General features: G+C 40.4%; 1 protein-coding gene across 8 annotated transcripts in view; it reads right to left on the minus strand.

Annotated features, from left to right (window-relative positions):
* The window catches only part of NFKB1 (nuclear factor kappa B subunit 1), a 121999-nt gene that overhangs the window by 19865 nt on the left and 87541 nt on the right, over nucleotides 1–14593 (minus strand). For all 8 annotated transcript variants that reach the window (XM_019926486.3, XM_019926489.3, XM_019926485.3 and 5 more), the window contains 6 exons: nucleotides 14347–14438; nucleotides 11921–12059; nucleotides 5819–5962; nucleotides 4448–4537; nucleotides 2540–2725; nucleotides 1225–1366 (listed from right to left, as the gene is read on the minus strand). In XM_019926486.3, coding sequence (XP_019782045.1) covers nucleotides 1225–1366; nucleotides 2540–2725; nucleotides 4448–4537; nucleotides 5819–5962; nucleotides 11921–12059; nucleotides 14347–14438 — 793 coding nt within the window. The remainder of the gene's footprint in view (nucleotides 1–1224; nucleotides 1367–2539; nucleotides 2726–4447; nucleotides 4538–5818; nucleotides 5963–11920; nucleotides 12060–14346; nucleotides 14439–14593) is intronic.

Consider the following 14593-nt stretch of genomic DNA (forward strand, 5'->3'; position numbering starts at 1 on the left):
ACAAAGGTCTCTGTCTGAAACCCTGAGGCTGGCACTTTCCTAAAGCATTTGGTTCAGTGTTTAAACTGAGGTTTAAAACACAGCGCCCAAGAGCTCTTCCACAGAGAAGGATTTCTCATTGCTGACACTATTTTGGGAAGGTTTTAGATAAAGCACTTGACTTGGATTTGAGGGCTGCTGTCACTCGTTATTTTTATAGGCTTTTGAGATCATTTTAGAAGTCTCAATGAAAGGACTAGGAGAACCGTTTTAGAAAGAAGCCAAGTGTCTTTGCAAATACAAGCTCAGTAACAGCAGGAATGGGAAGCACGGTGCTTGGAATGTTAGACTCCCACACAATGCGGGTTAGAGCAGTCACAGGAGTCGGATTCCGTCACAGCCTGGTGACCGTCAACAGAGGCAGTAGAAGAGGAACCAGTAACTGGGAGAGCATGACAACAGCCTCCTAATGGTTTTGTTGCTGCTGTTGTGCTGTCTCTACTGGGCTTTTCCTTGAGAATATTATCATGACAAATATGCAGCGGGGATAACAAGCGCTTTAGGGATTTGGTAAGACCAAATTTTATTATATTATTCGAATAAATAAAGCAAATATTCCTATTCCAATAAATAAGTGCTTGTTTATTAAATATGATTCTAAATCGTATTCCAACAAATCAAGCAGGGCTTTTCAAAAAGTACCATTCCCTATATACACTACCAAACGTAAAACAGATAGCTAGTGGGAAGCAGCTGCATAGCACAGGGAGGTCAGCTCAGTGCTTTGTGACCACCTAGAGGGGTGGGATAGGGAGGGTGGGAGGGAAGGGACATGCAAGAGGGAGGGGATATGGGGATATATGTATATGTATAGTTGTTTCACTTTGTTATACAGCAGAAACTAACACACCATTGTAAAGCAATTATACTTCAGTCAAGATGTTTAAAAAAAAAAAAAAGTACCATTCCCCACACCCATCTTAGTTTTCTCGCCCAGAGTGCTGTACTCTTAGATGAGTATCCTTGCTATTTTAGAGCCCAAGAGGTGACAGCCACAGGACAGGAGAAGGAGATTGTGCCACTGCCACTCAACCTTACTGACACATTATTTTCCTTGAGAGGGTGTTTCAGTTGCAGGACCCAATAACTTTGATCAAGTCTTCTCATTTCTAGCCAGCATGCATACAATACTTTTCTCTCTTCGCCCCTTTAAAACAACCCTTGTTTGCAAAAGTTCTGACTTACCTGTCCCCATTCTCGTCCTGCACTGCAGTGAGATGGCGCTGGACAGCCAGCAGCATCTTCACATCTCCTGTCACTGCGTAGTCAAAAAGGGCATTGGCATGCTGCTTGGCAAGCTGCACAGCCTTCTCCAGAAAGAGGTTATCTGCAAGGCAGTGGATCACGATCACAGTTGAGTTTCACTCGACTTGCTCTACAGGAATGCCATGCTTGAGGCCACGACTGTCGGCATCAGTGTTCTGATACCCTGAGACACATCGACTTAGTGGAAAATGCTCCTTTTGGGGCTTCTGGGTTGTGCTCACTAGAAAAAGCACAGCTGGACATTGGCTCACTGACAAATATAGAGGCTGACCTCAAAAAAATCTGTCTACAGTCTGTTCGGGGAAAAGAAATTCAGAAGTTTCTGTTATCTTAAGGGGAACAATCAATCTCCAAATAATGTTAACTGGGTTTTGCCACAATTGTAAATAATCTCTTGGTGAAATAATCCTTCATGGGAGTCTTGAACGACTCTCTTGTTAGGCAAAAAGTGTCAAAAATCAGTCTCTGCCGCAGAGATACAGACTCCCCAAGAGCCATTGGTGTTTTTGTAAACTTTGCTTCCTGAAGGTCAACGGGAGGAAAACTGTGGCTTGCAGGTCAAATCCAGTGTGTGGCCTGCTTTTATACGGCCCCCTAGCTAAGCATGGTTGGTACATTTTTGAAGGGGTGTTAAAAAAAGAATATGCAATAGAAACCATATGTAGCCCACAGCTCTGCATATTTACTATCTTTCTCTTACAGAAAAAGTCTTCCAGGCATAATCTAGGATGACCTAGACCCATGACACATACTCTAATGGGTTCTGGTTCCAAATATGCACTGTCCCTCCTAATCCTAATTCTTCAAAGAAGGCATCAGGATAAAGGGAAAAGTCCTTATTTTCAGGCGAAATTCCACTTCAGTATGACAGTCGAGAGAAGGGAGACTGTCAGTTATGCAAACTGCTCTCTCTTATCTGTGTGGAAATGATTTAGGTTATCTCTCGTGATACCCTAAAACTGCATGACCACGACTGGAGAAGCACATGTAAATTTATGTACTTTATATTCAAAGATAACACTGGGAAAGTGGAAATCCCAGTGTGAATAAAATAACCTGGCACATGCTTTTCAAAAGGCACACAGGGCTCTGAAGAGCACGCTGAACTAGATGTTGATGTATCGCCTTGAGGTCAACAGAAAATAAACCTGTCTTCTGGAAATAGGTTGTCCACCTAGAACTGACCCACGCCCTCACCAAGCAGTACAGTGCAGTCCTCTGTGTGCTCACTCACCCTGGGAGCTGTGCTTCTCCTCCTTTACTCCTACTGAGTACGCCAGATCAGCCTCAGCGCCCCGCTTGCAGGACTCTTTATCTTGCTTGGTGGTCTCTGCTGCCTGCCCGGAGAGATTTATGGCCTCTCTGTCATCACTCTTGTCATAACCTTCAGGGTCATTTTTAGATGAGGTGTCTATGGTTCCTAAAATAAAAGCAAAAATTCAGCTTTTTTTCCTCAGTAAAATCTATTAATTAAGTTATAATTCACTGTTTCAGCAAAGGTCAGATACAGGTAGGAGGCAGGGTTACTGCAAAGGGAAAAGAAAAACAACAATTTAAAATTCCTTTTAAAATGGTCATAAGTAACACGTTTTGGAGCTATTTTAAAGTCACTTGCAAAAAACTTTTTTTAAATTGAGGTATAACACTGTAATAATTTCAGGTGTGCAATAGAATGACTCAGTCCTTGTACACACTGCACAATGATCACCACAGTAAGTCCAGTTAACGTCCATCAGCATATATAGTTACAAATTCTTTTTTCTTGTGCTGAAAACTTATTTAAGACCTTAAAAATTTTTTTTTTTACATTTCTAAAAATGTACACCTCATTCTGTTTATCTGTAAAGGAGAAAAATGAAATAAAGCTCTTCTAGGAATTGCAAGGAAGTGGAATTTTTAAAGTTCTTGAAAACAGAGCAGCTATTTTTTTCCCTAATGCTCAAGCAGGTTGTGAAGATGTGATCTCAATTCATATTCTTTGGTGTGGGAGCTATCCAGTGCACTGTTTCTGATCACAATCTTTCAGGTCCTACTATGCTACCTGACAGCTACTATGAGAACACGGAGATTTTACAGGCAGACCTGGTTCAAATCCTGGTTCTGCCACGAACAGATAGGTACCTTCAGTGAGTGAATGATCATTTCTGAACCTTGGTGTGCTCTGTCTGTAAAATGAAGACACTAATATTTTCCTTACAGAGGAATCATAAAGATTACAGTTAAAACATGTAAAAGCACCTGACGTAAAACAGGTGTTGAAATACATGAGAAGACCTTGTTGTATTATTTCTTCAATGAGTACACTAAAATGGACATGTAACAGAAGTATGAACACATGATGTGACAACTGCTAATTAGGGGATACATTTTTTATTGTTGTAAATTTATTTATTAATTTATTTTTGGCTGCACTGGGTCTTCGTTGTTGTGCGCGGGCTTTCTCTAGTTGTGGCAAGCAGGGGCTACTCATTGTGGTGCGTGGGCTTCTCATTGTGGTGGCTTCTCTTGTTGTGGAGCATGGGCTCTAGGCACGTGGGCTTCAGCAGTAGTGGCACGTGGGCTCAGCAGTTGTGGCTCACGTGCTCTAGAGCGCAGGCTCAGTAGTTGTGGCGCACGGGCTTAGCTGCTCTGCGGCCTGTGGGATCTTCCCGGACCAGGGCTTGAACCCATGTCCCCTGCATTGGCAGGTGATTCTTAACCACTGTGCCACCAGGGAAGCCCCCAGGGGGATACATTTGATGAGAAAAGACCATCCCTATAAACCTCTAAGTGTCTTCAAAAGTGTAGTATTTAAGAAAAAAGAGAGAAAACAGCTAAGTTTGGTGATTTTTTTATGTTTGAATAGTCAAGTCTCTCCATATCCCTATTTAATGTTCTTTTCTTTCCCCTGTTCATGCCACGTACAAAGTAAATGTATAAATTTAAATATAGTATCAGGAATAGAATCTATACTCTCCATAGGAAATAATAATTTTTTGGAAAAGAAGTATCTTCTTAATTTACTGGCATTCATCAATTTTTTTTCAAGATAATGTTGTGGTGAGTAATGATTAAAAAAAAACTTTTTGGCTTTAATTAATTTTTAAATAATTTTTTTCGTTCTTTTCTCAGTACTAAAAAAAAAAAGAAAAGTGTTACTTACCATGCTTCATCCCAGCATTAGATTTAGTGGTTCCAGGGTGGAAGGTAATTCCACCATATGTAGGAAATCCATAGTGTGGGAAGCCATACCCTGAAATGGCAAGCAAAACAAATGAAACCTCATGATGATTTTTTAAATAAAAAGAAACCCAGCAAACGTTACTGTCCCTCCCTCTGGTGAGAACAGGCTTTGGTGTGCCCGACACGGTCCTTCTGTTGAGACTTAGTGATAAGGCACATCACTGGGGGTCCTGGGACGATCAGAATTCGACTCTGGCCAGGTTACATTTTTGGCAACCCAGGCAGACCCCAGGCTCTGGGCAGCATGGAGGAGCTCATGCTGGAGAAAGTCTCCCACTCCTGCATGGAGGGGAGAGGCTAACGGTGAGTGGCTGCCACCCAGACTCAGACTTGCTGACACAGAAGACAGTAAAGTAACCCCTGGAGGGAAAAACTGAACAAAACAAAATACAGAAACATATACTGGCTCCTCAAGAGAAACATGCCCCCACTGGTTACTCTCATGCGTTTCTGCTGGAAGCACAAGCTGGTAAAACTCTGGGAAGCAGTGAGTGTTAGTTGTCATACTCTCTGACGTAGTAATTTCACTTCAGAGAATCTAATTTACAAAAATTATCTGGAATAAAAGAAAAGCAATGTGGATAGAGGAGTTCAGTGCCAACGTTTTAGATAAGAAACAGGAAATAATCTTCAAGTAAGTTATACTACGGTTTGTTCATTTGATGAATTATTACAAGTCATTAAAATGATGCTTAAAAATGATGCTTATGTAAAATTTCTATTACCATCGGGAAATGCTTATGTTAAACTGTTAGGAAAAAGCAGCATACACGACTCTATACACAATCATGATAATAAACAGGTCATACGAGTAAATGGATTAAAACACTATGCAAAATAAGGATCACAGCTGTGCTTGGAGAAATGTATAAATATGTATTATAATGTATGTACCTGCCAAAAAACAATAGTTAATCTTTGATGGCAGGATTTTATGTATCTACAACATAGTGCAAATATAATATGAAACCTTTCCAATGTTTCCAAAGAATACCAAGACAACTGTACCAAAAAACAAAAAAAAAAGGAGGGGGGAATATACCAAAATGTTAAGAGGTATCCTTTGGGTAACTGGCCTTCGTGACTTTTTTCCTTCTTACAGTTTTTGGTATTAATCTATCTACATATTATAAGATGAACATGCATTTCTTTGGAAAAAAGTTTGCTGGGAAATTTTAAGTCATGTAATATATCATGTTCAGTAATGTCACAACACTCAACCCATAGACAAGGAAATCTAGGAGAAGAAAATCTGCCCTTTCAGAGGTGAAAGAACAGGCTTGGTTCGTACCTGGGCCGGTACTTCCAGCACTACCGCCTCCACCGCTGCTGCCGAACATGCCTCCGCCTCCAGCTCCCGCCCCACTGCCGCCACCGAAACTATCTGAGAAATTGGGCATGAGCTTCTGCCGTTTCCTCTGCACTTCCTCTTTATCTGTATTTAAAGGAAGAGAAACCAGAGGAGAAAAGATTGATTCAGCTCCACTACTAGCCACAGAGAGAATACTGATTCTGATGGTATTTTTAAACATCTTAAAGGGAAATAGAAAGCACCCAAGGAGGAAGAGACGCCAAATGTCAAGAAGCATTATATTTATTCCAATAAGCACAAAGACCAAGAGCCAGCCTCAGAGGGACCACAGAACAGTACACACCCAAATTCTCTCTGCCACTGTTTCTTAAGTCCCCCCTGTCATTCAAGTTAGTGAGAGACTAGACTGCCCATCAAAGATGAAGAGACTGCAAATACTGAATGAGAACAGCATTACTGAGCATTTTCACTTGGTCATACAAAACAACTGTTACTAATCAGCTAACATTTATTATGCGTCTACAATGACCTAAGTGCTGAGGATAAAGAGAAGTATGACATCATGTCTTTGCTGTCAAGAACCCTCCAATATAATTTTAAGGTTGTAGGGGAAAGACTTAGAGACGAAGCACTAAAATGCTATATGTTAAATTCATGGTGCCAACTAGGGTTCCAGGAGTTCAAGGAAGGACTTCTAGGGAGTCTCTGTGGGCTAGAAAATTCAGGAAAAGGCTTCCCAGAATCAACTCTATATCAGGAGAGGGCAAAGGGAGGATGTTCTGGGAAGGGGATGTAGAGGGAAAGTAACGAAGGAACCAATGTGCACTGCGTGCTTATGAGAACAGCAGTGGATCAGCTTAGCTGAAGTGAAAGTTTAGTACGAGGAATTCTTGAGAAATGGGGCTGATTGGGACCACATTGCCAAGCACCTGGATTATGAACCTAAGGGATTTAATTTACAGGCAGGAGAGCCATGGAACGTTTTTGAACTGGGGAATGCCATGCATATGGTGGTATTTTAGAAAGATTCATCTGTTGCTGGTGCATAGGATAAAATAAAGAGTCAAAGTGAGAGGCAGAGACAGTGCAGACATAAGGTGTTGGAGGCTGTTCCTTGGTGGTCACCACAATAATAAAAACGCGTGCATCCCAGAAAGACAATAAAAGATGGATCTGTAGTCATTGGTAACTCGAGAGTCTAAGACTCATGCAAGTCTAAGACCACTACTTGACTAAAATACAGTGATGCCCTCTGAGATTTTTGATTGGCCAAGTCTAGATACTATTGAGACTTTCCCCCCTCATTCCTCATGTGGTTGCTCTGTTTTTCTTTGCTTCTCACCAGCTCCACTGCCCCTGTGAGTTCTGCCACTGCCTTTGTGGTCTATTGTTCCTTTCTTGTTTCTTCTTTCTGTTTCCCTTTCTTTCCCTTCTCTGATTTTCCCACCCTATATATTTTTTCTCCCTTCTCTCTTCTGAAATAAAGCACTGAAAGAAGTTTTTGGTTTTTGTTTAAATTAAATCAACAGTCAATATGGTATTCTTTTTTTCAATCAGCAGCCCAATACTTGACAACTGTCCTATTTCTGATTCTTCACATCAGTTCTGGTCACTGTTTATGTTCAGAAAGATCTTCACTTATTTCTAATTCTGTCGTCATTTCAGTCATCTCAGGCCTAGAAAGAATGCTGTTGTGTACTGATTATCTCGTGATCATCTAAGTGCAGTTGAAAGATAAGCAGGGGAAAGTAGGGTAGCAAAGTACCCTTAAAAAATAATCTTTTAAAAACGGATCCTGTCCAGACTCGCTAGGAAGAAAAAAGCCAGCATGGGTCAACTCTGAAGAAAACATGCTTCCACCAGAAAGGGTGACCTCGAAGTGGAGAAACTTGAGCAATTTCCTTATCAAAGGTTTTGGACAGATAAAGTTTCTCCATCAGTTGTATCATAACTAAGTCACAATTATTACTCATCCTATAAACTGTTGATCTCACATGGGATATTAGTTCATCAGAAATATGAAATACAAGAGCAAGGCAGACAACATATTCACCTTTAGAAATAAATGTTATCTACTGACACGCCTTCTAGCAAAGAGATCATTTGGTATTTGCTAGGTACTCCTTTTGACTTATAAAACAGGGACATTCACTGGTTATATTTCATTGTAAAATGGGAATTTTTAAGACTCAATTTAAAAATATTAACTATCCTACAGCCATTAAGATGTTAATAACAAGAAACTGATATAGAAAATTCCATGTGACAAGCTTTTTTTTTTTAAATAGAGGTTTCATTTGTTTTGCTTGCCATGGAATTGAACATGGGGATTTTCACCCTGGGTTTACTTACCCTTGTGGTCTGCTTTTGACAGTGGACCATGGGATGTACTATGAAACATCAACCTATTCTAAAAGGGACCTAAGTGGTCACTCACTACAAGTTCTACTTTTACAGAAGAGGAAACCGAAGCTAGGATGTTGAGGGACTTGTATGAGGTCAGGGCTCAGTGACGAACAGATGCAAGGTCTAATGAGCATTCCATTATATTAGGTCACCATTTCGGGGGAAACACTCCAACATATCTTTGCTTCCTTTAATAACTGATGATTTAAGATAACAGCTTAGTTCACAAATGTCGATAAAACTTTTAGCCTCTACCACCTTATGCTGTGCATGTGCCTTAAAAGTATCTCATTCCCACTTTCTGGGTTGTAGTTTGCCAGTAAACACGCCGGCATTTATCCTGACCATACCTTTCATAATCTACAGATTATGATTCTGTTTCTCCCTAATCTCCATCTTTTCAGACTGAAAAGTCATTATGGTCTTTCTTTGCTTTTGTATAACAGTTCCTCAACCCTCTTCTTCCCTTGCCAACCATCCCTCTCCTGATTATTTTGATTGTCTTCCTGGACCCAACCATCTCCATGACGTTTTTATGAGACACAACGTCAATGACCATAAAGGATGCAGAGTTCGGGGCTGCATGATTCTGTACAACAAGAGGAATATGATCTATTTCTTTGTCTAATGTCTTAACTGGTGGCACCCAACAAGTTACTAGTCTTTCGGGTGAGGATGGCAACTTGGTTGGTCAAACAATAACTTAGCTCTCAGATATTTAACAAGCATCTACTACGTGACCTACGTTGTCCGAGATGTAGCAATAAATATGAAAGACCAAATCTGTGACCTAAAGAACACAGGTAGGAAGAAGACAATAGACACATAAATTAATAGGTAAGATAATTTTACATATTGATAAAAATAAGTGAAGAATATAAAATGAAGCAATGAGTTCAGGAGTGACTGCAGGGGCTGGGGGCAGTGGAAGGTATATTCAAGGACTTCTGAGAAAGGAGCACAATGATTCCTTGGGTTGTATAGTTTAGATTGATCTTCACATAGCGACTCGGATGCTAAATGGCCTGCTACTTTTCTGGCCAGTCACACAGGCCTGGTGCAATCATTTGTCCTCGTGATTATTTCAACTTGGGATTTTATAATCCAGAAGGTTCTCTAGACTAAGGTAATTTGTTATCTTCAATAAAATTGTTCTAGTCTCACAACAACTCAACCACAATACATGTTGGCCATTCCTTCTGTGGAGCTCAACTACAAACTCTTATTTTTCCAGATGGTTTTCTATACTGTTCTTATAGATGGAGCTTTTAGTCAATGACAACCTGGAAGGTAAGTGCCTGATGCATAAAGGTGAGATTTTGAACTTTCAGGAGACCCCATTCTCTAATTCCAGCCCTGGATAGCTCCTACCATAAGAGGGTAGCAAAGAAAGTAATAGTCTGAACGTGTCCCTGCTGTATCAGACTCTTTTCAGGCACCGATACCACTGGGAAAGGGACACAGGCAGCCTAGAAACCAAGCTCAGCTTTGAGTATTTCTAGGCTTACACATGTGTAGGTAATCTGGGTTTCCTTTTTTTTATCTGATTCTCTGTGTTAGAAAAATTGACATTATTTTGAACACGCATTTTAGGAGAAGAAATCTTTTTTTTTTTTTTTTCCCCTCAGAAACTGCAAAACAATTTTGCTCTGTTTCTCTTCTGGGTCTACTTTTAAAGAAGGGTGCTTAATCCAAAGCAGGGATTTTCAAACTTCACGCCGAAGGCCCGTTCGGAAGCCCTCAGGCGGTTCCTGGGCAGGGAGGGAAGTGCGGAGAGGTAAGCCTCCTTCCTGGACGAGCCAAGTGGGCGGACTTGCCACCTCCACTTCAAGCCTCTCCGGTTTATATACTGGGATTTCGCACGAAATGTCACGTGGAGAGAAGAAAAAGGATCCTCTGCTGACAGTGTTTTCAAAGCACCAGTAACGGAATGCACTGTACATCTGACCCATCAGTGGAGGGGCCACAAGCTCAGAGAAGAAACAAGAAATCACGGACCCGTTTTCTAAATGCTGCTGCCACATGAATTCTAGGAAAAGAAAGCCCTCCTCAAAGATCCCCCATCCCATGTTGCTATCACAGGATTAGCAGCCATGTGGATCGTTGCTGCGGCACCTTTGTGGGTTCCAGCCTCAGCCAGGACCTGGGCGCCCTGTCCCTCCCCAGTCTCACTTCCCTCTAGTCCAGGGGTTTCTAATTATGTTTGTGCCACGGCCTCTTTTGCAGTCTAGTGAAGTCTATGGATCTCTTCTTAGAATCACAGTTTTTAGTATGTAAAATTCAAAATAGGATTACAAAAAAAACTAATTGTTTTAAAGTACACTTCTAGCCATGGAGCCCCATAGGGGTGAGTGGACTCCAGGTTAACAAATAACCTTTGAGGCCTGTTACCCTCATTCCGAGAGGAGTCTCAGTGTGAATTTCCCACCCTGCCCTCTCTGGAGTTCCAGTCCTGCCTTTTGAATGGCCTGTTAGGAATCTGCCACAGGGACCTAAAATGCAGCATGCTTTAAACTGAACTCTGTCTTTGCCCACCCAGATCTACGTTTGCTCCTTTGACTCTTCATCAGTTCAACCACATCACAGCCTTCCCAGGCTGGGATTCCTAGAACCGTCCAGGACTCCTGATTTTCTCTTTTCACCCCCTACCCCAACCAGCACCTGGGTCCTCTTGACACCATCCCTGCACTGCCTCCTGAATCCACCTTCTCCTTTCACTCCACTGCATTAAGACCTTCACTAACTTCACCATTGCTCACTTGGATTCTTGCATTCCTCCTCTGACTCACTGTCTGCTGCCCAGATAGTCTCTTCAGTGTCTACAGAGAGAATCAGAGGCATCATTCCAAATCCAAACTGGCCTGGTCATTCCCCTTTCCAGAGTCAATGCAAAACTCTTTAGGTGCCAATCACAGCCCCACAGAGCCTGGCCCCGGCCTTCCTCACCTGCTGTGGCCTCCAGGAGTGCATCTCAGTGCTCATAATGCTCACTTCTCCCTGAATAAACACTAGCTGTTTTAGCTCCTCACGTTTCCTAAGTCTAGGAAACCCTTTCCTTCTCTGTTGCACACTCAACTACTGAAATACATCGCCAATTTTCAGGACCTTGAAGAAGCCTTCTTCTTGGTGGCTTCTTCAGAATCTAAGGTTCGTTCTCCTTGCATTCTTCTACGTTTTTGTGGACACCTCACTTTTGGAACTTACCAAAGTAATAATTCGCACTGTAACAACTGAAGGAGACTTATGATCTCCCCTTCTCGGTGTGTCCTTTGTGAGGAAGAGAATGCTGCCTTATTCATTTTTATAGCTCTGCAGTGCATGGTGCCTGAGGCCAGTTGACAGAGTGGCTGATTCTCCTACACAACAAGCCTTATCTTTTCATCTCAACTACCTGAACCCTGAGGTAGTCAATAAATGATAGATTCTCAAATTCAAAGAGAATTTTCAAATGTCTAAATCTCATATAAAACTCAATGAAATAACATTATTTTAAAAGGCTAGACTTAATTCTATGACCCCCAAATCATATATTACTTCTTTCTTCTCTAAAAAGAAGCACCATGGACCCAGAAACCAGTTACTAGGAAGCTGTTCAAAGGAGGAGACTACCTGATCTTTTCTAATCAGACCATCCTCTTGTTGCAACAAGCACAAGTGTTTAAACAACCAAGTTACCTTTAATTTCAGGATAGTAGAGAAAAGGTTTTGGTTCACTGGTTTCCAAATCAGATTTCCTCCGAAGCTGGACGAACACAGAGGCTGGTTTTGTAATGTTGACATCTTTATACTTTGGAGTTTTGAAGACGATGGCAAACTGCAGGATACAAAGATCCAAATGTTGGAGTAGGACTACACTTCTTTTCCAGCAACGCTACTCATTAAACACATTCTTTATGCCCAACGTTTAGACACAAGGTACTGAAAAGTATATAACACCTTAGAGAAATTTACAACCTTAGAATTCTATACCCATACATTTTTACTAAATTGCCAATGTGAAACTGAAATATAAGATTATGCCAATGTATTGCAAAACTTCATTAGTTCACTCGTCTAAAATTTCAAATGTCTTTCAGTATAAATCATCACGTGAATAAAATACATTGCATACATCTTCTTTTCCAAATTAGCCTTAAAATCCTCCAAGATTATTTACAGCAATATCAGAAAGGCTAGTCGTGGAAAGAGAGAGTGAGGAAGGTGGTACTACTACCAGCCTGCCTGCCAGCCAATGCAGACAAAAAACTAAACCCTGTAAGAGAGACATCATGACAGGGTCAGTGTATTGTGAGGTGAGGATGGCCAAGGCTCTAGGCATACACAGGGCATTCGGTAACACCCATAAGGCAGCCTCCTCGTTGATATCTGGCAGTGCCAGAATAGTCAGGCATTTTCACAGTTTTTAGCTGGATTTTTTTTTACTTGATCCACAAAATTAATAAGTTCAAGCTAACAGTTATATACAGAACCTTCCACCAAACAAAAAAAAAAGGATATAATTATTTTCAAGTACACATGGAACATTTAAAAAAAACTTATCATAGAGTCACAGAGAAAGACAAAAAATTTCAAAGAACTTATATCTAAGACCACCTTCTATGACCACAATATAATGTTGAAATCATCAACCAAACATCTTTAAAATGTTTGGAAACTTAAAAATGGACTCCTAGACAAAAAATTTAAAAGAAAATCATGATAGAAATGATAAAATAAGAACCGAGCAATAATAAAAGTATTATGCTATCAAAATGTGATCTCACCTTATAGCTTTAATGCATTTGTAACAAAACTTATCTTTTTCATTAAACTATGCTTGGGGCCGAATCACCGGTGCTGAAGGGCCCAATGCTTTGAGCAGCCACGCAGTGTCAGCATTTAACTCCCCACCTCAAGACGTTTTAGCTGGATTTTTTGACTATGTAATATATTCGCATGGATCAAGCTTCGTAAACATAAAAAGGTATACAGTGGTGTACACTGAAAATTCTCCTTGCCATTCCCGTCCCTCCCTGTTCTGTTGTATTCTTCCAGAGTTTCTTTATGCGTATGTAAACATAAACATAGAATCTTTTTTATATACACTTTGCTTTATATCTACCTTTTAAAAAATTTTAATGTTGTATCTTTGAGACTCTTCCATATTAGTCCATAGAGAACTCATTCTTTTTAATAACTGCACAATATTCCATCACATAGATACGCCATAATTTATTTAACTGGCCACTTACTGATAGACATTTGGATTGTTTCCAATTTTTTGTGAAAACTGTATTCCTCAATCGTTCAGTGTAATCATTAAGATGAGGATTCAGCATTTTCATCTCTTAGTCGTATACTCAATTGTCACCAGGAGATCTTGATTTATCATGATGACATCAGCCTCAACTAGAAGACTCCTCCTTTCAACACTTTTCATTAGAATACCCTTTTAACAGGTCTCCGCATATTACACTGGTAGAACATTGTTATGGACTAATTGTGTTCCCCCAAAATTCGTATGTTGAAGCCCTAACAGTGTGGCTGTATTTGGAGATAGAGCTTTTACGGGAAGAATTAAGGTTAAATGAGGTCATAAGGGCAAGGCCCTGATTGGACAGGATTACTGTTTTTTAAAGAAGAGCAGAGAGCTTACTCTCTCTCTGCCCTGTTAGGACACAACAAGAAGGTGCCTGTCTGCAAGCCAGGAAGAGAGCTCTCACAAGGAACTGACACTGTCAGACCTTGATCTGGGACTTCTAGTCTCCAGAACCATAAGCTACAAATTTCTTTTGTTTCATCCACCCAGTCTAAGATATTTTGTTATGGAAGCCTGAACAGATGAATACAACACTTAAAACATTTCTACTAAAGGACCTAAGGGCCACTGCCTTGTGGCTAGCTGATCAGACACCCAAATGAAATGCCTTGCAAGGTCTAATACAGCCTTGCCCATAATTCTATGGTAGGTAACTTTTCTGGAACACCTGCAAGACACAGTGCTCTTTTATGAAAGTTAAATAAATATTTATGATTTTTCCTTGTTTTATATATGGAAACTAGTGAATTTCAATAAGGCAGAAAATGTAGAATCATCTTCATCACCATCATCATCCACTTACTTGTCTATGAACATCTGTGGGGGAAAAATCTCCGAATCCTTCCCAGATTCCACCATTTTCCTCCTCCTCGTAAAATCGAATCTGGATATCATCTGCAAACAGTCACGTCCAGATGTATAATTTCACATAGTATAATAATATTCAAAAACATGAAAAATAAAGCTGGTTCAAGATTCTACCTATAAATACTACGTACTTTTAACCTTTTACAAAAGTAATTAATATAAAATACACTTTTGAATTATTT

The sequence above is a fragment of the Tursiops truncatus genome, chromosome 5, assembly GCF_011762595.2.
Source record: "Tursiops truncatus isolate mTurTru1 chromosome 5, mTurTru1.mat.Y, whole genome shotgun sequence".
Taxonomy (NCBI): Eukaryota; Metazoa; Chordata; class Mammalia; order Artiodactyla; family Delphinidae; genus Tursiops; species Tursiops truncatus.